At 43.0% G+C, this 27,876-nt stretch overlaps 2 protein-coding genes across 2 annotated transcripts in view; one reads left to right on the top strand and one right to left on the bottom strand.

Moving 5' to 3' along the window:
• LOC144083292 (neurobeachin-like) overlaps positions 1-27,876 on the top strand; it is a 120,616-nt gene that overhangs the window by 18,755 nt on the left and 73,985 nt on the right. The window contains exons 13-26 of the mRNA XM_077611004.1: positions 308-471; positions 1,090-1,243; positions 1,336-1,510; positions 2,768-2,904; positions 2,980-3,093; positions 3,701-3,881; positions 4,789-5,083; positions 10,092-10,225; positions 12,217-12,331; positions 13,666-13,793; positions 16,901-16,962; positions 20,591-20,655; positions 21,574-21,682; positions 25,177-25,343. Of these exons, the coding sequence (XP_077467130.1) occupies positions 308-471; positions 1,090-1,243; positions 1,336-1,510; positions 2,768-2,904; positions 2,980-3,093; positions 3,701-3,881; positions 4,789-5,083; positions 10,092-10,225; positions 12,217-12,331; positions 13,666-13,793; positions 16,901-16,962; positions 20,591-20,655; positions 21,574-21,682; positions 25,177-25,343 (2,000 nt within the window). The remainder of the gene's footprint in view (positions 1-307; positions 472-1,089; positions 1,244-1,335; positions 1,511-2,767; positions 2,905-2,979; positions 3,094-3,700; positions 3,882-4,788; positions 5,084-10,091; positions 10,226-12,216; positions 12,332-13,665; positions 13,794-16,900; positions 16,963-20,590; positions 20,656-21,573; positions 21,683-25,176; positions 25,344-27,876) is intronic.
• Positions 13,662-27,876, bottom strand: part of LOC144083293 (putative nucleotidyltransferase MAB21L1) — a 36,994-nt gene continuing 22,779 nt past the window's right edge. Inside the window, exon 2 of the transcript XR_013303514.1 lies at positions 13,662-13,867. The gene's annotated coding sequence lies outside the window, so the exon portion shown is untranslated. The remainder of the gene's footprint in view (positions 13,868-27,876) is intronic.

Genomic DNA, 27,876 nt, shown 5'->3' with positions numbered 1-27,876 from the left:
TAGTGTAAATATAAACAGAAATATGATCAAATAATGTGTACATGTATCTTGCACATTATTTTGTTATCTTAACTCAGTAACTGCCAAGGAAAGTGATCATGTTTCATCGCCATTGACGGCAAGGGATGTCCACGTTAGCTAAAATGTTAAAAACGTTAGCCTAAAAATGTAAACAAATACGTTATCTAAATGTGATGTTTTTTTTACCCAATTCCCGATCACGTGATTGCTGATTTTTATTTATTTTTCCTTCAAATTGTCGCCAGATGTTAGGATTTAGTCCAAATGATTATTTTTTTAATTTCAGATGACGGGCGAGCCGACGGAAGAGGAGGGCCGGCAACCCGGGTTCAGCCCGGGTCCCCGCACCACCATGTTCCGCATCCCCGAGTTCAAGTGGTCACCGTTGCACCAGAGACTTCTGGCCGACTTGCTCTTCGCCCTGGAGAGTGACGTCCATGTCTGGAGAAGGTAAGCAAACAAAATAAAAATTATTATTGACGGCAGGAGACTTAGAGGTTTGGCATTGGCAGCCATTTTTAAGAGCCAAACTAAAATGTGGCATTTACACCATGTGGACGCAAAATATCGGGCGGCCCGGCAGCTGAGTGGTTAGCACGTCGGCCTTTCAGTGGGGGATCTGGGTTCAAAACCGGCGCGGTCCACCTGTGTGGAGTTTGCATGTTCCCCCTGGGCCTGCATGGGTTTTCTCCGGGTACTCCGGTTTCCTCCCACATTCCAAAGACATGCATGATAGGCTGATTGGACACTCTAAATTGCCCCTAGCTATGAGTGATTGGTTGTTTGTCTCATCGTGCCCTGTGATTGGCTGGCCACCCATTCAGGGTATCCCCCGCCTCTGGCTGGAAGTCAGCTGGGATAGGCTCCAGCACCCCTTGCGAGCCTAGTGAGGATAAAGTGGTTCAGAAAATGAGATGAGGCAAACTCTCGATTGGGTTCGAGTCTGTTTTGTTTCAGAATTAAATGAAATGTCCTTTAAAGGGTTAACATCAGATCCCTGCTCCCTTCCCATGACTACTCTTTAATGAAAATGGGTTTTAATATGTTTACCTGCTCTCTTTTTTTCAGCCATTCCACCAAATCGGTGATGGATTTCGTCAACAGCAGCGAGAACATCATTTTTGTGCACAACACCATCCACCTCATCTCGCAGATGGTGGACAACATCATCATCGCCTGTGGGGGGATTCTGCCTCTGCTCTCGGCCGCCACCTCGCCCACCGTAAGTCGCTACTGACATCTAGCGGCGGGGTGGGTCACGCTCACCGACTCCTATCGCACTATGTTTTTTTTTCTTTTTTGGGGGGTGAGAAGGTGGAGAACATCGAGGCCACGCAAGGCATGTCGTCGGAGACGGCCATCACCTTTCTGTCCCGTCTGATGGTGATGGTGGATGTGCTGGTCTTCTCCAGTTCGCTCAACTTCGGCGAGATCGAGGCCGAGAAGAACATGTCGTCGGGCGGACTCATGCGACAGTGCCTTCGACTCGGTAAGCCAAAATGTCCCAAATGTCTCGTGGACGGGGGTATCCGGCAGCAAATGATCGTTGATGACTAAATGATCGTATTTTCTGTGCCACTAAATGTGCCTTATATTTGGATCAATATTGATTAATCATTGTATTGAAGTCCCTTTAGCACAGCTCCATCTAGTGCACATGTGTCAAAGTGGCGGCCCTGGGGCCAAATCTGGCCCGCCGCATCATTTTGTGTGGCCCGGGAAAGTCAATCATGAGGGCCGACTTTCTGTTTTAGGATCAAATTTAAATGAAGAGTATAGATGTATATTACTGTACTAATCATTGAAGGTGCGCCTTATAGTGTGGAAAATACAGTAAATGGCCACCTGAAATAGTCTCTGGTTATAGTCAAATTCATATTAAAATATAAATGTGCTATTTGGGTCAAACATAAATGCTCATATTTCAGTGCCATTTAGATTATTTAAAAATATATATTATTAGTCATTCATATATTTACGATAATCCATATTACTCTGCATCATATGTGTCAAAGTGGCGGCCCGGGGGCCAAATGGGGCCCGCCGCATCATTTTGTGTGGCCCGGGAAAGTCAATGATGAGTGCCAACTTTCTGTTTTAGGATCAAGTTAAAATGAAGAGTATAGATGTATATTAAATTTCCTGATTTTCCCCCTTTTAAATCAATAATTGTCATTTTTTAATCCATTTTTTCTGTGTTTTTAGTTCAAAAATCATTTTGTAAAATCTAAAAATATATATAAAAAAAGCTAAAATAAACATTGTTTTAGATCTATAAAAAGCTGAATATTCAGGGATTTTTATCCATTAATTTTAATCCATTTATTAAAAAAAATATCTAAATATGATATCTAAAATGGTCCGGCCCACGTAAAATCAAGTTGACGTTAACGCGGCCTGCAAACCAACCCGAGTCTGACACCCTTGATCTAGTGGATGCATAACAATCCCCTAAGACTACTACTGCGTTTTATAATCCAATGCTTATATATATGAAACAAATTTTAAGATGTGCTATTCATTGAATAGTAGTGCGGAAAACATGGTACATGTCCTGAAATAGTCTCTGGTTATAGCCCAATTAATATTGAAATATAAATGTCCTATTTGGGTCAAAAATAAACCCGCATGAGATCTACCGCCGAGCCCACTGAAGATTTAATGCCACATTTTATCATCTGTTTGAACTTGAAGCTCATATAAATATATTTGTCATGAGATAATTGCATCCGTGATATTTGTTCAGTTTGCTGCATGGCGGTAAGGAGCTGCCTGGAGTGCAGGCAGAGACTCGCCCACCACGGAAAGCCGGCCTCCCCCGGCGCCGCCGCCGCTGCCGACGGGCGCCTGGACACGCCACCAGACGCCATCACTCCGGGCGAGGTAGCGTTCCGTTCCGAAGCTCCCGTGGAACCTTGTTTTTTTGCGGGTGTGTGACTTTTTCCAACCTCCTGCCAGCTTTCCAGTACGTTCCAAAGCGTCCCCTTGAACCTGTCCCCCGTCGAGGACCCCGATCGCCTCTTGCAAGATGTGGATATCAACCGCCTGCGCGCTGTGGTCTTCCGCGACGTGGTGGGTAGAAAACACGGTCAATCATTGACTAAAAAATATATAGATATATTTTTTTTTCCACTTGAATCACGTCATGGCTATGAAAAACATCTCATTTGAATCTGTCTGGTTGAGCTTTTCAGGCAAACTCTTTGGCACCTTCTGCTGTTTAACTGAAGCAAATGCACGAGTATTTTGAGGACATAGTAGATTAATTACAATACGCTGATATCACGTTGCTATGATTGACCTCCCAAAAACTAGGTTGTGATCAAAGCAACGCTGAGTTAGCAGCAATAACATTGATAAAATATTGAAAGTTATTGCTAGTAAAATGTCATTATTCACTCTTGAAAGGGAGTAATTCAATTGGGAAATAACAAAACAAAGGCTTACTTAAGGTTATATATGCTATAAAGTTAAGTGTTTGAAAAGGGAGGTTTGACAAAGGTCTATAATTGCTCATTTCTGTTTGAATTAAGGGCCCAATAATAATTGTCTCTAAAGCTGCAAGTACAGCACCAGAGGAGAAGAATAGATTTCATTTCTAATATGTCCCTATGTTTAACATTTTCTTCATATTTTAATGTTGGTACATGATATAACTATAATACGTTTGTCTTGACAGGATGACAGCAAACAAGCTCAGTTCTTGGCCCTGGCCGTGGTCTACTTCATCTCAGTCCTCATGGTGTCCAAGTACCGGGACATCCTGGAGCCTCGGCGTCAGGTCGGCAGGACCGCCGCCAAGTCGGCGGACCACGCCTCGCGTCCTCCCCGGGACGCCAACTCGGCAAGCAAGTGCACGGGTGAGTGTCTCCAACTCGTCGTGCTTAAATTTGCGACTAAATTGAATGCAATGGTCCAAAGACACTTGCGTAAAACTTAAAAACAACCAAAGAAGTCTTGCCCTCGTCCTCGTCACCTGCGATTGGCTGGCAACTGCAGTGCTAGCGCAGTACATTTTAATTTTTATTATACTTACCCACATTTTAGGGTGCTTTGCTATTTTATTATTTTTATGTAATTACATACTGTATTTCAGTCAAAGACTGAAGAAACAAAGCACCAAACTGGAGAGCAAAGAGCAAAGAGCCACTGTCATTGCACGCTGCCATCTTGGATCAACATTTTAAAAAAAACATTAAAACCAAACATTTTTTATTTCTCCGTAATACATTTAATGGCTCTTTATCATTTTATAGTGATGGTCTTTCATTTTAGGGTTTGCACCTATTTAAAAAATATCTAATATATATATCTGTATATGTATATGTGTATGTGTATGTGTATGTGTATGTGTATATGTATATGTATATGTGTATGTGTGTATATGTATATATGTATATGTATATATTTATATATATATATATATATATATATATATATATATATATTTATATATTTATATATTTATATATATATATATATATATATATATATATATATATGTGTATATATGTGTGTGTGTGTGTGTGTATTATTTTATGTTTATTAATTTTTTTTTTTTTTTTCCCAATTCAAAATTACAGCAGTTCTGTCATTGCTTTATAAGCCTGGCGGGTCGCCTTTTTCCTTTAACTACCTTTACTAATAGGTAAAATATAGTTATTTTGTGTAACGCTTAAAATTGTTTGTACAGTGTATCTTTTATTTTGTTGGACTAACAATGATCCACCAAAACAATTTGCTAAACACGTTTCTTTTTTGTCTCAGCGCAAACATTCCCGGCCCCGCCCTCCGAGGAACGATCTTTCCCCGGCGTCGGAATCGAGCGCCTCCTCAACGGCTCCGCCTCCGGCGCCGCCGTCGAACTCTTCTCCGGGCATCCAGCACCCTCCTCCTCTTCCTCCTCCTCCTCTTCCTCGGGGCTCAACGTCAAGGAGATCCTCAAGAGTCTGGTGGCTCCGCCCGCCGAGGGCGCGGAGGCGGGGCCGGAGCCCGTCTCCTGCCCTGAGCTCACCGCCATGGCCCAAAGCAGTCGACCCGTGCAGTTTCACTCCTTCGACAGGTAAGAAAAGCCACAGACACACTGCGGAATATCACACGGCAGTAGACGTCCAATTCATTTTGACTGGGAGGGCTCAGGCAGCATGTGATAATATTAACAATATTACCTTATTATTAACTTTGGGTATAGAAATGTCACCTAAAATGGTCCAAAATTTGCACGCCAGGTTTCAATTATGATTATACTCTTAAGATTTTTTTAAGTGGTAGTAATCAAATAAAATATTTAGGAATAGTTCTAAAAAGTAAAAAGAGGCTAAATATCTATTATATGTTGTTTTTAATTTCATGGCATATTTAACCCCTTAAACGGAGTATAAATGCTCATGTAGTAGTATTGACATTATGTATTATTATTATTATTATTATTATATACTTAAATAACTAAACAAAGCTATAAATAAAATGGGAATAAAGCTCAAATTCATACATTTATAATCAAAGAATCAAAACAAATACACTCTTACCTCCAATGTTGTTTTTTAATTTTATTTAATTCACTGTGAATGCTCATATTTCAGTGCCATTTAGATTTTTTAAAAATATATATTATTAGTCATTCATATATTTACGATAATCAATATTACTCTACATCACTTGTCAAAGTGGCAGCCCGGGGGCCAAATCTGGCCCGCTGCATCATTTTGTGTTGCCCGGGAAAGTAAATGATTTTGCTTGATTCTGTTTTAGGATCAAATTAAAAGGAAGAGTATAGATGTATATTCAATTTCCTGATTTTCCCCCTTTTAAATCAATAATTGTTATTTTTTTTATCCATTTTTTCTGTGTTTTTAGTGCAAAAATCATTTTGTAAAATCTAAAAATATATTAAAAAAGCTAAAATAAACATTGTTTTAGATCTATTAAAAAACTGAATATTCAGGGCTTTTAATCCCGTTCTTTTAATCCATTTATATAAAAACAAATCTCAATATTATATCTAAAATAGTCTGGCCCGCATGAAATCAAGTTGACCTTAATGTGGCCCGCGAACCAACCCGAGTTTGACACCCTTGCTCTATGAATAAAATAGGATCCAAAACATAACGAATACGAACAGAAATGCACTCTGACATTGAACCAGTGACTCCGAATGCTCTTCTTTCATTGCCATTGACGGCATTAGACGTCCAATCCATTTTTGACCGGTAGCAGCCAACCACGTAACTTAATCGGACTTAAAAAGAAATCAAAAAATAGCATCGGTAAGCCAGCCACGACGTCAACCTTTTACTTTATTTTCTTTTTTTCAAAGAGCGCTTTCTAAACGGGCCGAGGTGAGCGTGATGAATGGGAGTCGCGGCGAGAAGGTCGCGGGGGTCTCCAGGGTGTTGATGACAGATTAAACAGAAGCGGCCCCCGCGTCCGTCCGCCCCGTCCGCCTCGTCCGGCCCGTCCACTTCACGGCCCGTCGGGCTAATCCGACGCGACATCCCCAAATGAGTTTCTACAGCCAAAGAGTATGGTTTTTGAGGCGCTTTGACGCCAGGCGTCTGGGCGCGCCACCCGCTCGCCGTGTCTAATTGTCTGCCACCTGTCGGCCAAATGAGCTGCCAGGCGCCGACGGGCCTTTCAATGGCTCGTCGGAACGGACGCAGATTGGACGTGACAACGTCAAAAGGGACGGAGAATGACTTTGGGTGGGGGGCACCTGCTTTCCGTACAATTTCAAATTGGCCCAGATGACATTTCATCTCCGAGTTGGACTTGGATTTTCATTTATTTAATAAAGGGACAATACCTATGAATGAATATATACAATGTAAATATGTAAGGTTATAGCCAAATGCTAATTTCCCCAAAAAACGACATGTTTTCATCCCAATTAATCCCGATACTGCACTTCGAAACGATGATTGCGATTTTTCTATATATTTTTTTTAATGAAGCACTAACGGCGATGCCCACCCCGTCAAAATAAATTGGACATATTGCGCCGTCAATGGTATTGCGAAATGAGCATGCATGGTGTTGTCTATTGTTGTCAATGACAATCAGTTGAGGAAATCAATAGAAATGAACAGAAAAGATTCAAATAGCTGAGATGTAGTTTTGCACAAGCCCAGTAGTAATTAAAAAAATAATAATAATAATCCAAAACCATTAAAATCCCTAGACCTCTACAGCAAGTGCGTCAAACTCTGTTTAGTTCAAGGACCACCTTCCTACTATCTTATTTTTGTCTCAAAAAGTAAATTTACTGACCAGGGGTTCATTTGCCCCTCCCAGTCAAAATGGATTGGACGTCTAGCGCCGTCAATGGTAGTGAAAGATGAGCAACCAAAACTAGTTTAAGTAAATTGAACATGGATAGTTGTCATTTTAGGGTCCTTACAGTTCACTTTCTGTAAATTATGGATCATTTCCTAATGATTTTGAGGACATTTCTGGGCTACTTCTTCTTCTCTGCTAATTTTTGGGTACTCGGATGTTTCGTCCAAAGATGTTTGGTCCCCGGACGGTTGGTCGAATGGACGTTTGGTCGCACGGACGTTTGGTCGCAGGGTTGTTATTGTTGAAACCAGTTCTCAAAATTATAATCATGAGAGAGAGAAAGAGAGTGAGTTTAATATTTAAATATCTAATATCAAAATATCAACCGTAAACTCTCTGTCCGTTCGACCAAACGTCCGTTCGACCAAACGTCCGGGGACCAAACGTCTTTCGACGAAACGTCCGGTCACGAATTTTTGGGTCACTTCCGGGTCACTTCCTGTTGGTCTTGGGACATTTTAAGGTTCCTTCTTAACTCATTGGCTCCCATTTAACTGAAAAATCGACATGAATGTGGATACACAATTGAGCAGAGTGCTCAAATCCGTCAAAACATCTGCTTTTACGCCACCCGTGGAAAAAAAAAAACCCAAAGTAAATCTATTCTGTATCCACAGTAGTACTGGGCTACAAAGTAGAAAGAAAACCCCCAGTAGGGGTGCCGGATCACCCCCCTCCCCCCTCCTTAGCGGGCGGGCCATGAGTCTGACACCCATTCTACAAGTCCAAATGAATAATTGATGCAATACGCAAACAATTCCATTTTCTCTCCCCGAACTTGTCCGTCTAATTGTCCCGAAAAGCGAGCAAACCAGCCGCTAATTGTTTCCAATTGCCGCCTTCCACTTTATCGTCCTTTTGTAGCACTAAATAAACCCCGGCGAGATGGGATTGGCGCGTGGAGGCGCGCTTCCGCCGTACGGCTGGTTAATATTCATCCCCGGATTAATCCCCGCTTCAGCCGCCGCAACTCAATTAAGAGCATCCCATTAATAAAATATGCTCCAGATAAGCCATGCATGATTCATGAGCCGGGAGCTCATGAATTATTCACGTACGGCGTTCCTACGGCGCCCCCTCTCGTCTCGGCGAGATGTTCTGATACCTGTCAATGAGGTTTCACGCGGGAGAGCAGAACAAAGGTCCGCCAGATAAATGACGCTTGTCAACGGTTAGCTTCAGAGCCCGCCGAGTCAAAATCTCTGGAGATGAGAACACCAATCCGGTGCGAGCTTTCAAGACACTTTTTCTTTTTCTTCTTCTTCTTTTTTTTCCCCGCAGTTTTGATCCGCCGGCGTGCCGGAGAAGAAAAACAAAATTAGCGCAATTTGGGGTTTTGTCGTCAGGCGCCTGTCAGGCGCCGCTCAGAATGCCGTGGCCATAAATAATTCAAAATGGAGGCAGAAATGAAGAAAAAAAATCCTACTTCAACTTTAGAGTGGCTGGAAAATGGATGCGGGAAGTTGATTAGGTTAGATTAGATCCGATTCGCCTCCTAAATAACGGGATGAGCCTATTTTTCAAGATAGTGATAGCCTACAACAACTAAAAAACAACAAAAATGTACATTTTGGTCCTCTAGGTTAGCGAAGATGCGGCTCTCGAGCCGCACGCGGCTGCCAGCCACAATAAACGCAGCTATTTGCATATCATCATATTTTGTATATACCGTGGGTCTTTTTTATTCTCTCTTAAAATACACTTACATTCATCAGGGCGCATTCAAAACAAATCATAAATTCTATTTAGAAATATATATATATATATATATATATATATATATATATATATATATATATATATATATATATATATTTGTTGGTATATTTATTAATACTGCTTCTGAAGTAAAGTGGCTCTTTGTCAATGTTTATAATTTTGTCTAACCTGTTGACCACCCCTCCTCTAGGTTGTTAAACTAGAGCAAAAATCATCACCTATTCCAGTGTCAAAGTGGCGGCCCGGGGGCCAAATCTGGCCCACCGCATCATTTTGTGCGGCCCGGGAAAGTCAATCATGAGTGCCAATTGTCTGTTTTAGGATCATATTCAAATGAAGAGTATAGATGTATATTATATTTCCTGATTTTCCTCCTTTTAAATCAATAATTGTCATTTTTAATCCATTTTTTTGTGTGTTTTTAGTTCAAAAATCATTTTGTAAAATCTAAAAATATATTAAAAAAAAGCTAAAATAAACATTGTTTTAGATCTAAAAAAACGGAATATTCAGGGCTTTTAATCCCGTTCTTTTAATCCATTTATTTAAAAAAATCTAAATATTATATCTAAAATGGTCCGGCCCACGTGAAATGAAGTTGACGTTAAAGCGGCCCCCGAACCAACCCGAGTCCGACACCCCTGAGTCCTATTCCATCAATTTTTATTCTCGTAGCCTCCCAATCACAGGCCAAATAAAATTTGTACTCCGATTAAATCCTTTTTCCTGCTTTTCTTTCCATATTTCCACGCGTCCGTCCGTAACATGCGACGCGAAACAAAACCATTCCTGTACTGTCTCTTGCTGAGCATATCCAGACGTTGAAATGAACCCGGACCCAAAAGGGTCTCAATGGCGGGCCAGCTGTCTGTCATCAGACGTCCTCAAAAACCCAAAAGAGCAAACGCAGACTCGCTGAGGACTGAACTGGCTCTCTTTGATGCTGCTCTATTCACACCGCCTTCTCTCCGAGGTCGTAACTTTGTTACATTTTTTTTTCTTCCCCCCCCTTGTAGGAGCGTGGTCCTTCCCCTCAAGAAGCCCCCCGCGGGGGCCCTCGCCATCTCAGCGGGAGGGGGCAGCCCCTCTTCCGGGTTGGGGACCCCCGACATGTTTGCCGCCACCCCTAAAAGCACCATTAACACCATGGGTAAGTTGGCGCAGTCTCACGGAAACGTGTGGCCACTTTTTAATTTTGATGAGCTAAAATGTCAAAGTGGTCCCGGTTCATGTTTACATTGGGATTAGAATCCACACGGGATCACATAATGACTTGAAACCGCAGTAAGTGTTTGATTTGTCCCAAAAAAATGTTCTTCAGATTTTATTCAAAGGTTCAACACGCGACAATAGTTGACAAATTAAAACCAATTTAAGCAAGATCTGATCTATTTACTGTTAGAATATTTATTATATAACCTATATTAAAAAATATGTCAAATCAAAATTTCCAAAACCTGTCTAATTTGAGTCCAAATTTTAACAAATATTGGTCTTTGCAAGTCTAAAAGCTTTTCAAATTCGGACTCACATTTTAAAACCCGAAATCCACTTTCAATCCAAACAGGTTTAGAATTTCTAACATCAAACCGAATTGACAAACAACAACTTGAATCCAGATTGAACATATGAAACAGTGTGCATGGCCAAACCAAATTGAATCCTGATTTCAACTATCAAAAAAATTTACCCCCAAAAATTCCAAGCTCCCGCATCCACATTAGCATCGCTAACACTCGCTGCCAATCACTGCCAACCCTCCATCCCCCTTTAAACGACACCAAAACGGGCTCATCCAGCACTTACCCCAGTTTATCTCCTCGCTATCTTTTCTTCTGCATGTATTCTTAAAAAAATTCACTACCACCAGATGGCAGAGTTGCCCTTCCATACCCGTTTCGCCTGGGTGTCACAATACAAACCTTTGTGTGGCTTGCTGAATTCCCCCTTACGCAACCCACGGAAAGACTTCCCTGAAAAATGTCTGTCTTCCACCCTCCCCCTTTTCACAGCTACATTTCTAAATGTTGTTCTTCTCTTACTTTTCACACCAATCATTGGCCTCAGCATCTGAGTTTGACCGCAACACGCGGCCCGCGGCACGGGGGAAAAATCCCCTCCGCTCGGCGAGGAATGAGGCCGACGTATCCGAAAGCCGGCGGCGGCGTTCACGCGGGACCCGTGATATCACATTGTTTGGGGCTTTCCCCGCGTTCCGTCCAGACAACGTGCTCTATTGTGGACCGCAAACATCTGACGTCGGTTCAGGTTATCGTCAGGTGTTGGTCACAAAAGTTAGTTAGCATGGCCCCGAACCACTTCATTGGATTAGATTTTGAGAAATTGAAAATTGGCATCTTATACGAAACAAAAGACGGAATTTTCTTAACCTCATGTCGTACTTGGGTCAAATTTACTGCATTTTCGGGGAAGTGAAGTCCCAGCAAAAATGCTACGCTAATAGGATGTTAGCTGAGTTCATATGGGCAGGAGATTTTCCCGGTAAAGAATGCTAGTGGTTTACTATTTTTGAGAAATAGTCCGTTTGTAGGACGGATTTAAGCGTGTTTGAGCTTTTTAAAACCATTTCTTGGGCTGCATAGCTTATACAATCCATATTTGAGTCGCAGTGAAAATGCTACGCTAACACGATGTTAGCTGAGTTCATATTCAAGTGATTTTCTCGCCAGAAAAGTTTGTATCGAAGTAAAGAATGCTAGTGTTTTACTATTTTTGAGAGATAGTCCGTTTGTATGATGGATTTAAGCGTGTTTAAGCTTTTTTTATCATTTCTGGGGCTGTATAGCTTATAAAATCCATATTTGAGTCAAATTTACAGCATATTTGGGCCTGAAAAGGCAGTGTAAATGCTAAGCTAACACGATGTTAGCAGAGTTCATATAGGCAAGTGATTTTCTCACCAGAAAAGTTTGTATCGAAGTAAAGAATGCTAGTCCGTGTAATAAAAAAATGTAGGGTAAAAAGATGTCAACAAAAGGAATCTATATCAAACTGAAAGAAAAATGTGACCCCATTTTCTTCTCGCCATCTAGTGGTGCTATTTTCCTCAAACTCCAATTTTACTCCAAATAATCACACTCCTAGTCTAAGACACTAAAAATGGCCGCTGTCATCTTTCAGGAGCCACGGACCCCGCCGGCGCGTCCTCCGGTTTGGTCAACGGCGCCACCAGCAAGAATCTTCCGGCCGTGCAGACGTTGGCGCCCATGCCCGAAGACACGGCCCAAAACATGAGGTGGGCACGGGATCATTTCATTGTGCCGAAAACCTCCTCGGACCGCCAAAGCGTCTCCGTGGCGGCGTCATCATGGCGGAGCGTACGCCAGTGCGTTTGCGTGCGTTAGTGACCTTGAGTCATCTCCCCTCGGCTCTAATAGTTTGTGACAGAGCCCCGGCTGGGCTGTTTCTGCTCCGCAAATGGAGGATCTGTTGCCATGGCAGCCGGGACTGCGCCAGCCTAGCGTAACCCCGGACTACGATCCGTTTCGCATGCGGCAAAAACAACCGACGCGCTCCCACCGTGTTGTGTGTCGACGTTAACCTTTGAAAAGGCACTCGTCGACTCATTTGGACTGCTTGGACATTGTTAAAAGATCCTTTTTTGGGAAAAAAACAACCAAAAATAGAATACCATGGTGTAATTTAGCAATTTAGAGCCCAAATCACAAAATATTTGAAGTCAAATTATTCATTTATTCATTCATTTTCTGAACCGCTTATCCTCGCAAGGGTCGCAGGTGATGCTGGAGCCTATCCCGGCCATGGCTTGAATTGGTGGCGAGCCAATCGCAGGGCACAAGGAGACAAAGGACAACCAATCATAGCTAGAGTTAGGCAATTTAGAGTTTTCAACCAGCTATCTTAGCATGCATGTTTTGGGATGTGGGAGGAAAGCGGAACACCTGGAGAAAACCCACGCAACAGTGAGAGCCGACCTGGAATCGAACCCGCGACCCCAGAACTGCGAGGCCTTCGCGCTAACCACTCCTCCGCCAATAGAAAATTGGAATTAATTCCAACTCTGAGCCTGTCGCGGCCCTCAAAACAAAAAGACTAAGCCCAACATTCAAATCAAAATCAAAATTTTTATCATATTGATATGATAAATCCATTTTTATCAGTGAAAAAATATCCCATGGCTTGTGGATCAACTAGGATACGTTTGGCCCTTGCGTTAATCCTAAATACATGTTACGTCATTTATTATTTTAATAAATGGTTTGTTACTAAACATCGGTCCAAAAATATCAATGAAAAAAAAACTGGTATATACTAAATAAGTACATCAATATTGATAATGCAGGAAACACTATAGATACAATACATTGACCAAGTTACCGTATTTTCACGACTATAAGGCACACTTAAAAGTCTTAAAATTCCTCCAAAATAGACAGAGTGCCTTATAATCCAGTGTGCTTTATATATGGCAAAAAAATTAAAATGTGTCATTAATTGAGGGTGCGCCTTATAATGTGGTGCGCCTTATAGTCGGAAAAATACGGTAATTGTCGTCTGGTGCTTTTAAATGTAGTTGTGACTAATTTGTGAATTTATGGGATTGTCCAGCATTACGTCCAAGTTGGAGCGAGCTCTGGAGAAGGTGGCGCCCTTGCTCCGGGAGATCTTCGTGGACTTTGCCCCCTTCCTGTCCCGGACCCTGCTGGGCAGTCACGGACAGGAGCTGCTCATCGAAGGTACGACCACCACCACCTCAGCGTCTCCTCTTTCCAAAAGATCTCGTGGTGAAGCCACGTTAGCTAAAAATAGTCTGGCGGAGAAAGAGAGAAAAAAAGCAAGCCATTTGACCCACTTCTTCTGAGCTTTATGTATTTCAAAGAAAGGAAAAAGCGGCTACGTTACGCCAATGTCCGCAACATGATTCGGATTACAGTAATTAGATTTTTTACCTTGTTTATTTTCCAGAGGGAGAGAGATGATTTTTTTTTCTTTTTAAAATCACATTTAGACAATAACATTAGCTCGTGCACTTGTGGGTGATCGTATTTCGCTGCCTTTGACAATGATAGACGTCCAACTCGTTTTGACGGCAGACAATGATTGATTGAAGTTATGTTTAAAAAAAAAAAAAAACTATACAAACTCAGTTATCCCCATTTTTATCGCATATTCCTCTTGCAACAACATTATTTTCTACACTGTCTTGTATAACTACAAAAATATATTTTCCATTGTGTTAAATTATATTATCTATAACTTAACTTTGCGACACATACATGAATTTCTATGTTTTACAAAATATATTCCCAAAAATTTCTACAAGTATGACGCTTACTATCCATACAAAAAATCATTTAATCATTTTTTTCTACACATTAACTTTGCTACAACTAAAGAAAAAACGATTCTACAACTATAGCCCATATTATATAACTACAAAATATATATTTTAATGCAAAATACTAATTATCAATACTTTGACTTACTATTAATAGTAGTAATATTATCTACAATGTTGCTTCAAATTTAGTTTCTACAACTAAAATTGTTTTAAAAGTTACTTATGATCCAACTACAAAAAAAAATATATTTTTTTTATTGCTGGGTAACTTATCTTCATATTGTCTACAAATGTATTTTGTTCAAGTTATAGTATATTACATACATACTATTTTCCATTGATACAATTATTACAAAAATATATACACTGTGATTTATGACTTTCTACTGTGATATTATATAAATGAAGTTAAAATCTAACTCCAAGTTACTAAGTAAAATTCCATAAAAAATGCACATTGCTAAATGATATTTTCTACATGCAAACCAACACACGCCTAAAATGACAATTATTTTCTCCTATTTTTTTTCAAGCCATTTCTGTCCTAGTGTGTCAAAGGTCAATTAAAAAATTGCTTCCGTCGTAGCCAACACACTAGTTTAAAAAAAAAAAGGAATTAAAGTGTGAATTTGGTCTTCCCTTCAAAGTTGTCGTCGGGCTGACCGAATGGCCAAAGTGACGCGTGACGGCGTTATTTGACTCCGAGTTTGACAGTTGCCGGTCTGCCTGCCTTCCCGTCTTTTGCGCCGTTGAATTCCAAATGTTTGTCAAGCGTGCGGAAATCCACTGTTTACCCTGGCGTCCTTTTCTCGCACTTGAAAAAGTGTGCCGGCGTGCAAAGGCTCTCCATTTAGCAGTAATTACCAGCAATCCATCACGTCTAAGATTATCCGGGGTCAAGCCCCCCCTCCAACCCCCGGTGCCCTTTTTTGCCTCCCCCCACGGGCCCCCCTCCGCCCGGTGGCCTCTCTGCGGCAATTACCGCGGAGCCGCGGCCGACACTGGCGCTGTTGTGACGGGCGTCGGCCGGCGTCCTCCCCGGGCGACCCCCACAATGCCACATTCACCCCCGGTCGCTGTTTACAGGAAAGGGACTGGCAGCCCCCCGTGTTTAAAGAGAAGGCATTTAGTTTGTCTACCGGCGCGAGGCCGGGGTCAGCCGGCCACCTGACTAGCGCGTCACTCGGCGCTGACTTATGGCTCGGCGCGTCAGCGCCGTAACGAGAGGTCGACGGCGGCGGCGCCCCCGTGTACAGGAGAAGGGTCACTTCCTCTCACGGTCTTTACAATATGCTCCTTTAGGGCCGCCTCGCCGAGGCGGCGTACAACCAGAAGGACTAGCGGCTGGAAAAAAGATGTCCGTTCCATATGCGGCCGTACCTTTGACTCGGGTTGCCCCCCGATTTCGGCGGCGTTTAGTCGCTCTGTGTTTCTTACGGCAACGTCAGGCTACGATGAGTTCCTCTGTGGAGAAAGTACGGATTTCTATGGTGTCTGCCCTGATTCTTGTTGGATGGAAAAGGGAAAAGCAGTGGGTGGAAGAGGGAAAAAATCTAGACAAGGGAACATTTGGCCTTAAAATATCAGGCCACCATCAGTTGGCCTTGGTTTGTGATGAAATGGCTTCTTCTCTTGTTTGAGCTCTTTCAGGTGGAAAAGGGAAAACAAGAGATTGGATGGATGCAAAATTGTCATAGGATTTCATTCCACAATTAACCCTAGCTTCACATATGACTACCATCAGCTTACGTTATTTTGAACTAGAAGTATATGTTTCTATCATTTCTGGCTCGGATGGAAAAGGGAAAAGGAGTGGGTGGAAAAAGGATCAAATCTAAACTGGGGAACATTTGGCCTTAAAATATCAGGCCACCATCAGTTGGCCTTGGTTTGCGATGAAAGGACTTCTCTTGTTTGAGCTCTTTCAGGTGGAAAAGGGAAAACAACTGATTGGATGGATGCAAAATTATAATAGGATTTCATTCCAAAATAAAACCTAGCTTCACATATGACTACCATCAGCTCACGTTATTTTATAAGTACAATTATAGGTTTCTATAATGTCTGGCTAGGATGGAAAAGGGAAAACAAAAGAGTCCATGAGGGGAAAAAAACAGCATAAATTTCGCTTAAACCTTGACATCAGTCAGATTAGTCGGTTGGCGGCCTTACTAGGATGGCTGAAGAAAGGAAAATACGGAGAATTCCACCATTATTTCCATTCCAATCGAAAGAAAAATCTCCATTTTCAAAAAATAATATTCATTCAGGTTGTCTGTCTGTGTGCCCTGCGGTTATCTGGCAACCCGTTCGGGGCGTCCCCCATCTGCTGCCTGTAGTTGACTGGGATAGGCTCCAGCACCTCCACTATCTTTGAGTGGTACAGAAAAGGATTAAAGTCATATTCACAAGACTTTTAAAGGACTATGTGTACTCAACCATAAAAAAGTTGTTTTTGTCCATATCGTTCCTTCAATTAATGTCTTTTATGGTCTTTTCCAGGTCTGGTTTGCATGAAGTCCAGCACGTCGGTGGTGGAACTGGTGATGCTGCTATGTTCTCAAGTAAGTTGGCCTTTCTACTTTTGACCCCAGCCAAAATCCGACGGCCAAAAGGGAACAAGTGAAACATCGCAAAAGAATGTTAGAGAACTGCAAATGTAACAAACGCAGGCATCCATCATACTCTCTCAGATTTATGGGACGTGTCACAATCACCCCGACATAGTTGCTGTCCGGAAAAAAAAAAAAATCTGACTCGGAGGGAGGAGCAAACGACCGTTTGGCTAACGTAAAATGTTGCCTTTGTTGACAATCGTCGACGAGCGCTATCCCGCTTAAGCCCCCCTTCCCCCGGTGACCGATGACTTGAGAGCTGACCCGGCGAGCTCTTGTTAAAGCCGCGTTTTGAGCAAGGTCGGAGCCTCCGTGTAGCGGTCGGGAAGGAGGGAGATCTTTAACATACCTTCTGTCAGCCCATCACTCTTCCGTCGGGGGGGCCATAAGGAAGCCATTACTCGCTGCCTCTTTTGTGGATCCAGACACGAGAAGGTGGACCGTCGCAAACCCTCGAAAGTTCTCTGACGGCGGCCCCCTTCCGTGGCTTTTTCTGCGGGACCTTTGAATTTATTGCACGTTAGCGCGAGGACCCGCTGAAAAGCGACCCCCCCGCCCCCCGCCGCCGCCTCCCCTTGAACCTCAGATAGCATTACCGCCGTTAGAAGGGTTTTGGCCATTAGGGGCTCGGGGGACGAAACTCGGGCGGAGATATTGATCAAACGACAAGGCTTGAAGCCCAAGCCGAGCTCAGTGCTTCTCACGCGGAGACGGATCGCCGCCGTTTGTCGTGTAGTTGCGCCGCCATCGCTATTAGCAAATGCCGAGCGTTACCAAGACAAATGCGACGTAGGTTTTCATTCTATTTAAGGTGCTGTGAAATCTCCAAAAAGTGATTATAAAATGATAGCAGGCCATATTTTGAACACAAATGAGTGAAGAAAAAGTGAGAGAAATGGCTAAATAATTCAATTGGAACGTAATTAGTCTTTCTTCCTAATTTATCTTAGCCACACCCACCCCCAAAAATATAATATAATAATATGGTATCACAGTCCGAATGGTGGCTAGCATGCTATCGATAGTGAGTGCAGCGCTACAAAGCTAGTAATGATAATCAATTCTGGTTGTGATGTCACAACCAGAATTGATGCAAAAACAACAGGGCCTATTTTGGTAATATAACTATGATTTTGTTTTCTTTTAAACAGTCAGATTTGAGTCCAAATTTGTATTCTACATGTAAAATGACATTTATGCCATCATTTGCGTTGTTTGATATCCTCAATTTTTCATAGCATATTTACCAGAAATGGCCTTTTGCTCGCATTTCAATGCCATATTATGTCACAATACTTCATAAGATATTATATTGTGTTGTTTTTGATTAACCATTTGCAATTATTATTGTTATTGTATAACTCTTTTGCTGGCTTTCACGGCAATAAACGTCCAATCCATTTGACTAGGAGGGCTAGCGGTCCAATCGGATTTTAATATTATTGTTTTTGTTTGAAACTATCCAAACAACCTGAGCTTGTCAAACAAAAAATAACCATCTGAACGCCAAAGGACGACCCTACCGTGACCTCCGACCTCTCCGTGTCTGGCGGCCCGTCACGTCCCCGCATAAATTAGCGCTAATAACCCTCTCCGATTCGCGCACACTAACGACGACGCCGACGCACCGCGGACGCCGGGCTCCTCGACTTTGCGAAAAGGTCAAGCGTCTCTGTTTCTTGTAACAGTTTTTTGCGTTGGCGAGTGAAGAGAGCCCAGATTTTGCCGTGGAAGGCCTCCAGATGTGGAAGACGTGGCCAAGCAGATAAAAGCAAAGGCTCCATATGCACTGACAGGTCGGATCCGAACGCTCGCAAATACTCGTTGCCCTGCTGAATCTCATGAAGATGAAAGCGGTAAACATCAACCCCACCCCCCCCCCCCCCCTCTCCCAAATTGATTTATGGCATTTAAAGTCCTCTAGGGATCATAAAATCATATTCCCAACTTTGGCACATCCCGTTTACAATGCTATCGTTCATTTTTCCTCTACCGCTTGTCCTCATAAAGGTCGTGGGGGTGCTGGAGCCTATCCTAGCCCCGTTGGTCGTCGGCCAATCGCGGGGCGTAATGAGACAAACGACCAATCAGACTCTAATCTCGGGACTATTTTGGAACGGGTGGGTCAAACATACGGCATGCGGGTTGCTAACCAGAATTTGGTGAGTTTTGTTGTGTGGTGCGTGCTCTAATGCATTTTTCTCAATTTCTCATCTGCAGTCGCACAATTCGAGCCAAAATGGCGCCATCAGTAACAGCCGACAAGTTAACAAAGAACCTTAAAATGCCCAAAACCCAATAGAAAGTAACCCAGAAATGCCCCAAAATCCGCAAAAACTGACCGACGACCCGCGTCAATAGGAAATGATCCAAAATTTGCGACAAATACCCTAAAATGAATTCATTGCCTGCCGTTGTTGGTATGTAGGAGCAAACCGGAGTACCCGGAGAAAACCCACGCCAGCCAGGGCAATTTTGCCGAGTCATGCCGTCGTGGTCAGTAATGAAAACCTTGTCCCGCTGAGCCGACTACTGTAGGTGTCGCGCACGCCTCCGTTTCCGTGTTTGTTTTTATCACGTGGGCGCCATCCGTGTCCAAATCCTCAACAGCTTATTTTGCAGGCAGAAGGGGAAAAAATGGGGGGGTTAGACATGGGACATTTGGACACCAGATGCTACGCTGTTGGGTTTCAGGGCCTCTTTTATACAACACACGGGTCAAAAATGTGTGTGTGTTGTTGCGTCGTGGTCATTTATGGAAAGCAAGAACGACTAGAGATGAAATATTGATGTTTAAAAAAAATCTGTGGGTATTTATTTGTTTTTAGAGAAGTCTTGGCTAACTGTGGATAATTTCATTTATTTGACTGTGAGAGATATCCTAATTCAAGTGGTTTGGATTATTTACTTGGATTAAATTGTGTCCCCATTTTGCTTTTATTTTATTGAATATAACACAAAAATTTCAAATATATATTTTTTATTCATGCCCTTCAATTAGCTGGCAATCCCACCCTGAATTGGTGGCCAGCCAATCGCAGGGCACAAGGAAACAAAGCACAACCAATCATAGCTAAAGTCAATTTAGAGCGGTCAATTAGCTTAGCATGCATGTTTTTTGGATGTGGGTGGAAAGCGGAGTACCCGTTGAAAACCCACGCAAGCTCAGCAATGCCATGCAAACTCCACACAGTAAGGACCGACCCGGGAATCGAACACTCGACCCCAGAACTGTGAGGCCGACGCGGCAACCACTATATTTGCGTATTATTTCGAACTTCCGCTTGAATGAAAGTTTCCAGGAGAGACGCCGCTTTCTCCCGGACGTTCTTGGGAACGTACTTTTAATAGTTTCCAGAGACGAGGGGGTTGGGGTCTCCAGCCCCCTCGCTGTCTCATCTGTCACTGAGTGGGCCGTAGAAAACGGCGGGAGGATACGGTTTCATCCCGCAATTACGCGGACGCCGTTCGCCGAGCTTTTCGCCCAACGGGATGCCACCGACACACAACCTTTTCCGAATAAGACATTCCTCTTCGCAATCCGTTGACGTCTACATCCGTCTCCTTTTCTTCTCAGGAATGGCAGAATTCCATCCAGAAGAACGCCGGCTTGGCCTTTATCGAGCTCATCAACGAAGGAAGGTACGTGTTGACTTGTTTGTATGGATCAATTTGTGCCATTACGGCAATATCGTGAATGTCCGAGGGCGTAAAGCGAATGTAAATCGCGTTGGAAAAAGAAAGGTCACTAGAGTGCGGGGTCTTCGTGGCCCTGGCTCTTCGGGGGGGGGCACGTTGAGCAGATCAGGGGCGGCTCAGCCTCTCGGCCCATCTGCTGACCCGTCTGGCGAGCGCTTCCGTGCCTGGCGTTGGCGCCCGGACAAAGAGTCGAGCAGGTGGCATGCTGCGCTATCCGTGGTTCTGATTTGGACAGCTCATCAGATGTCCGTTAGGTGTTAAACTATCATGTCGGTTGTAGTACTTGAATTTCAGCTTAACCTAATCCATAGGATGAATATTTGTCAATGATGACTTTTGTTGCATTGTGCTTTTAATAGTGCTGGCAAAGTCAAAAAATGGAAATATATAGTGAAAAGACTTGATATGCTTGGAAAATAAATCTAACAACAAACGTGGTATTAGGGCACTTACCTGCCCCATCGATATTAATGGAGGGGGGAGAAAAGCCAAATTCAATAGAACACAATTGTTCAATAATAATACAAATAAATAACAGCATAATATTTAAGTAACTAAGCACTAGTATTCAGGAATGGAGCCCTTTGAGGGAACAAATTGCTCCCTAAGAGGGCAAATTCAAAGCATTGTTATATTTTAGAGCTCTGTGACCTTTAACGCTTTCTTTTATTCTATCATTCCAGCATTTTTATGAAGTAAGACAATGTGGCAATTTTTATACAGGATTTGTTTTTGTCATCTTTGACCCTAGGACCGCTAAATTCGATTAACTCTTCCATTTTTAATTCAAAAATATCCTGCAAGTTTGGTGATAATACCCTTTTTTTCTTGAGTTATATGGTCTGTTTCTCTTCTGTAAAGGTTGCTTTGCCATGCCATGAAGGACCACATCGTCCGCGTGGCCAACGAGGCCGAGTTCATTCTGAACCGCCAGCGAGCCGAGGACGTCCACAAACACGCCGAGTTTGAGGTACGCGGCGGCGCTGAAGTCAAATTCAGTGGTGCATCTATTTCCGAAATGTATTCCTACCAGAAGTGGTTTCAAAGCTTGCATCTTTCTTAAGTAAAGTAATATTTTACATTGACTTACCTTAATTCGCTCTTCCCTTTAAAAATTCTAAAAGTATATCGGCTCCGCAAAACTGGAGAAAGAAGATAAAAGAAGGGTTTATTTAGCCATTTAAGAATTGCAGACCTTTTCTAATGGAGTGGAGTTGTAAGTGGCAGCTGAGTAAACATTATTCCAAACGCAAGTGAACACACAATTTAACAACTTAAAACAATGTTACGCAATCAACCAATGGGAGGCCACGCAGGTGTTGGGAGCCAATGGGAAATCAATGCTAGTATGACAATTTCAAATAAAAATCCCAGGAAGTGTGTTTACTTTTGGGCAGATTTTGGATTTACGTTTTGTAACCTGGATTATATTCGTATATCGTGACAAAAGGTTTCCCGCCGAGGCTTTTCGTAACCTGAATTTTTCAATTGTAGAAGCATTCATAAGTAGAGGTCCCACGGTACGTATTAATTTGAGTACCGTATTTTCACGACTATAAGGCGCACTTAAAAGTCTTAAATTTTCTCCAAAATAGACAGGGCGCCTTATAATCCAGTGCGCTTTATATATGGACCAATAATAAAATTGTTATCATGATAAAATCAAATAAATCGGTCGATAGGGTACACCATCCTCTACAGCCATGCCTGGCTGCGTCTATAAAAACGGTGCGTGCTTTGTGTGTGTCAAATACAGAAATAGCATAAAATACGATGCGCCATATAGTCGTGAAAATACGGTATTTTTGTGCGCGGGTGCAATAACGGCAAGGAGCGCCACGTGCCGCCTCTGTTAGCAGCGTGATGACTTTCTTATCTGCCAACGGCAGCCGTCCTCAAACTGCCGTTTGATTTACAGTCGCCCCGGATCCTTGACCCGCTAGATAAACTGAAGGAGACTTCGGGATGCGCAATGTCAGAAGAAAACGAGGTGGGGGGTGGGGTGCCGGAGCGCACCTGCCGACTCCGACGGCCCGCGCTTTGGTATCAAGAGGATCTGAGGTTTTTTTACAATTAAGGCGGGGCGGGAAAATGACATTTGTCACGTGAGCGCGCCCGGATCGAGTTACCCGCTTGATGAGGAATACGCTTCAGTATGATATGTGACAGATTTCAAAATTGACGCAGGAAATTCAATTAGTTCCCGGCTTCTGTTAGCAAATTAGATTTGGAATATTAGCCCGCCTGGTCCCGGGGGACGAGAAAATGGAGTCAACTGTACGTTGTCTCTCTATATTACTTTTAGACGCTATGCTTTACTTTGCATCAGATGAGACGGATGCAGTCGATGGATGGGTAGATGGAAAAATCCTGTGGGTGGACTTCAAGTCCGAATGTCACCTCAGGTTTTTTTTTTTACTGGATTGGATTGATTGGCGTCCACCACAAGCTGTAGTGTTTTTTATTTATTTAGCAAAATGTGCAAAACACAGTTTAAATCTCATTTCGGTGTTTGCCAGGAAGACAGAGTCAGTAACAGAAAGTTTTGAAAGGCAAGGTAGGCTTTTTCTTTGGTATGGTGGCTAGTTTTTAAGTAGGAAATTAGTCCAACACGAAAACTTGAATTTTTTCCAACCAAACGTTGCGTTTGTAAATTAAGGACATATAAGAAAGTGGCCCAGCTGGTAAATAGTATCTTATTCTGTTTTTTTTTAAATCAAATTATTTTACGTAAGACTTTTTTGACCAAGGAAAAATAGACGTATTGTCAATCAGAAGTTGTAGCATTTTTTTTTTACATTTTAAATAATTTTGTGGATTTTTGCTTTTTTAGATTGGATTGTTTATTTTTACAAAAAAATCTGTATAATTTTGAGGATGTTCATTTTCACATTTTAAATGTATTTATTTATGTGGTTTTATTGTGCCAAAAGTTTCCCTTGCTATTTTTTTCAGGTATATTTTTCTTTAGTAACCTTAATATATAATCTAATTTAATTTATTTACGTTTTTTTTGTGGGCGTACCTTTTTTCATTTTCATTTTTCATACTTGCCATATTTATTTTTATCCTCATACATTGTCAATCCCATATTCCTGTTGCTTATTTTCAAATAATATTGACACAAGCTCATTACCATTTTTTAATGTGACATAATCCCCCCCCACACACACACAATTTTCCTTTTCTCCAATAATTCTCCACGCCCCAGATACTTTCTTAAACATTCATTCCCTAATATATATTCTCCAAATTTCTTCCGTCGAATTACCGCTAGCGAGCCACACCAAACGAGCTCAATGCTACGTGAAGGTTACATCGCCCCACAAATTTGCAATATAAACTCCCCCCCTAACATATGTATGTCATTTTTATAAGCCGTCCTTGTTATTGTGCCAGACACCGAATCCGTATATGCGATTTCCTCTGGAAAGGAGGCCTATAATAGACTCGGCGGCCATGATATGTGGCGCTGTTTGGGCCCTTGACAGGTGCCGCTCCTTGCGGCTCTATTAAACTATTTTCCTTTCTAGTCTTAATAGCCCCGCCGGCCTAGCGGGGAGAAGCGACCCCCCCCCGTCGGCGTCGAGGACGGAGCGCCGGGGTGATTTACAAGCCTCTTCCGAGGGAGCCCCGATATATCTCCCCGCTGTCTGTTAATATCTGGGCGCGCTCAAGTGTGTTGACTGAAGCCGGGGCATTAGTCAACGTGACAAATGCTCCATTAGACCACTTGAAATCTTCTTCTAGCGTTACGAGCGCGCTTTGCGTGGGGAACGACACAAATGGACGTTTTGTTTTTTACAGAAATGATATCTTTTTATGTTGGGGAGCGCAAGTATAATTCAAAAAGACATTCAAGCAATAATTGAAATGTGAGTTGATTTGTGAAAGCTCGGTGGAAGACTTCATAGAAAATTGACCGCTTTTTTGCTATGAGCAATGTGGGCGAACGCCTAGGGTGCCAATTTATTCGGGGGCGCGCAAAGAGCCCAACCCTCAAATTCTATTCCTCATTTCCACGTGCAGTTAGTAAAAGATTTTTGGACTAGAAATGATGTTTTCCAGATGTGATGAGAAGCGCGATTGTCCAATCAGTCACTGTATATATATTTTTAGTATTAGTCTTTTTTTTTTTTTAAAAAAGGTCTCAATTGGATCTTTGCCAGATTGATGTGTGATATATTTGTAGTAGCAGCCCGTTGGATGAATGGTTAGCGTATCTGCATCACAGTTCTGGGGTGTAAGGTTCGATCCCAGGTGGCTTCTCACTCATTGGAGTTTGCATGTTCTCCCTGGGCTTGTGTGGGTTTTCTCCGGGTACTCTGGTTTCCACCCACATCCCAAAAATATGCAAGCTAGGCTATCTGGTCGAAGACTAATTTACTGCTAGCGCAGAGGGATTGTTTTTTTGTCGTGGTTTTGTTTGTTCTTAAAGTAATCCTAGCGTGCTTTTGTTGGCAGTCCAATTGCGAGCAGTACGCGGCGGAAAAGCGAGAGGAAGAGAAGATGTGCGACCACTTAATCAGCGCCGGCAAGCATCGCGACCACGTGACGGCCAATCAGCTGCGGCAGAAGATCGTCAACATCCTCACCAACAAACACGGCGCTTGGGCCACGCTGGGACCCAGGTCAGTCTTAACTTTTCCGAATCATTGCGAACGATCGGAACCCGAAGCTGTGGGGCGTCCAACGTATGGCAACACCTGGTGGTCGTTTCGGGCCGTGCCCTTTTTCTACGACCTCCCGCGGGTCCTGTTAAAACAAGCGCTCGTTTAAATTCTGTGATTGGGGCCAACGAAGGGGAAAGATCACCATCAAGCCCTTATGAGCGCGCCGGTGCTTTTTTAAGAGAAGAACTCGCTCGCCGGCTCCTAGTTATCTTGCAGTTTACGGGACGGCGCCAACAAATTCTTCCCCGCAGCCTCTTGTAAAACATATTTAAGAAAAGACCAGAGAGTTTTGCAGTGTCTCTCTCAACATCCATCCAGAAATTTAGAGATCTAGTGATCTGGCGATCTAGCGATCTGGGGATCTAGTGATCTGGGGATCTAGTGATCTGGGGATCTAGTGATCTGGAGATCTAGTGATCTGGAGATCTGGTGTGGTGATCCGGAGATCTGGTGGTCCGGAGATCTGGTTGTCTGGAGATCTGGTGGTCCGGAGATCTGGTCGTCCAGAGATCTAGTGGTCTGGTGGTCTGGAGATTCGGTGATCTGGACATCCGGTGATCCGGAGATCAGGTGATCCGGTGATCCGGAGATCTAGTGAGCCGGAGATCTAGTGAGCCGGAGATCTAGTGGTCTGGAGATCCAGTGATCTGGAGATCCAGTGATCTGGAGATCCGGTGATCTAGTGATCTGGTGATTTAGTGGTTTAGAGAGCTGTCAATCTAGAGATCTAACGCTTTAGATTCAATCTAGGATCTATTTATCGAACGATCTTAGATCTATCGACCGACCGCTCTAGGACATATTTTTTTGACTGATCCAGAGAGCTTCCCAAGTTTCTGATATCACACACTTGGGTGTTATTGGTATCAGGAGCAACACTGTAAAAAAATATACTTAATTAAACAAAATGGTGTCAGTGCAACATTGCAAACATAAAATATGCATCTCACTGAAATTCGGGCTCTCGTTGAAATATTTCTGGATATTTCCTCTTCATTGGCATGGCTACAAAAGGCGGCCCTTGTAAATGACATCCCCCCCTCCCCCCCTAAAAGAAACAAATTCAAATTTAATGGTAAGCCGCCGTTGAAGAAAAATGACGCAATATGCCAGCGAGCGCTTGGGGCGACGTGGCGCGCCCGGCAGCTCGCTCTTATTCGACGCTACATTAACTTTCCCATTTATGCGCCTCTTGTAAAATAGAAAGCCCTCCGGCACGTCGACGCCGATGCGCCGGCCCAGAAAGCTTAGCTGTAAATGTTTATTTTCGGGCTAATGCACTGAAATATCAAGTTCTGCCTCGGGATATTTACAATTGCTCGGCCGCGGATTGTAAACAAGCGTATTCGGGGGGGAGACTTTTCACTATTTGAGTCCCATACCCGCATTTTTTCCGTCCTAAACTCCCCAATCAACGAGCCCGGCGCCATTTTGTGCCCCCAGTGGAGACCGAGCGTGGTATCCGGCGAGCTAGCCGACCCGTTAGCTGGCGCTATGCGGCTCCCCCGTGATGAATGTCCCCCTCCCGGTACGCAGTGGGCCTGGAAAAATCAATAACCCTCAAATTGAAACAGTATAGGCTGGTATTGATCGGGGGCGCTAAATCAAAACGAGGAGCCCCTTTATGCGTCTCGGCCCGACAGCTCCCTGCCCGGTAATGACACACTATCAATTTTAGCTTTACGCTGATAAATCAAGTCGAAAATTGGATGTCAGAAGCATTTTTTTTTTCCCCGGAGGGGAGGGAGGAGGCGGCCATTTCCCGCGTCGCCGGTCGCTTCTGCCGTTGACCTTTGAACCGCCGCTGCCGGATTATAAAGTTCAGGACGGCGCAAAGCGAAAGTAGATGGACGTCAAGGTTGATGACGCCGTTTGGGAATCGGATGCTTTAATGTCGCTTTAAACATGCGCTCGCGCGGTTCGTTCTGTCGTCTAGCATTTTTATCATTTTTTTTGTGCGGAAATGTCAGACGGCATGAATGAATTGGACTCGGGATTTCCCGGTAGCACAATGTTGAATTGAATGCCTTTATTGTGATTATGCAATTGCAATTAGATTTAAAGCTTCACCAGAAAAGTAGTCATAAGAAGATTTATATACAGTAAAAATGAAGCGACTAAAGTGGTTAGCAGCACGTGATATGGTGTTTTAATGCTAAAAAATTAGCTGAAGTTAAAGTCTGAGAAGATTCCTTATTGATAGGCATCTGGTAGTGTTATGGTATTTTATGTATAGTGCATTGACAGGACTTAATTGAGTCTAGATTTGTTCCTCTTGTTCGAGTCAACCGGTTTTGGAAACTTGCCAACCCCGATCCGTTATCTTGGAAATGTAATATAGATGGGACGTGTCTAAATTGGACTTACAATGGCGCTAAAATATTGCCATTCACGGCCAGTTCTTCCAGTTTAAATAAATTGAATGTCTATTTTCATCAATGGCGTGCAATGAGTCCATTTTGGGTCACTTCCTTGTACATTATAGGGGACA

This window comes from Stigmatopora argus, chromosome 10 (assembly GCF_051989625.1).
Source record: "Stigmatopora argus isolate UIUO_Sarg chromosome 10, RoL_Sarg_1.0, whole genome shotgun sequence".
Classification (NCBI taxonomy): domain Eukaryota; kingdom Metazoa; phylum Chordata; class Actinopteri; order Syngnathiformes; family Syngnathidae; genus Stigmatopora; species Stigmatopora argus.
This window is presented reverse-complemented; position numbering and strand designations above follow the sequence as displayed.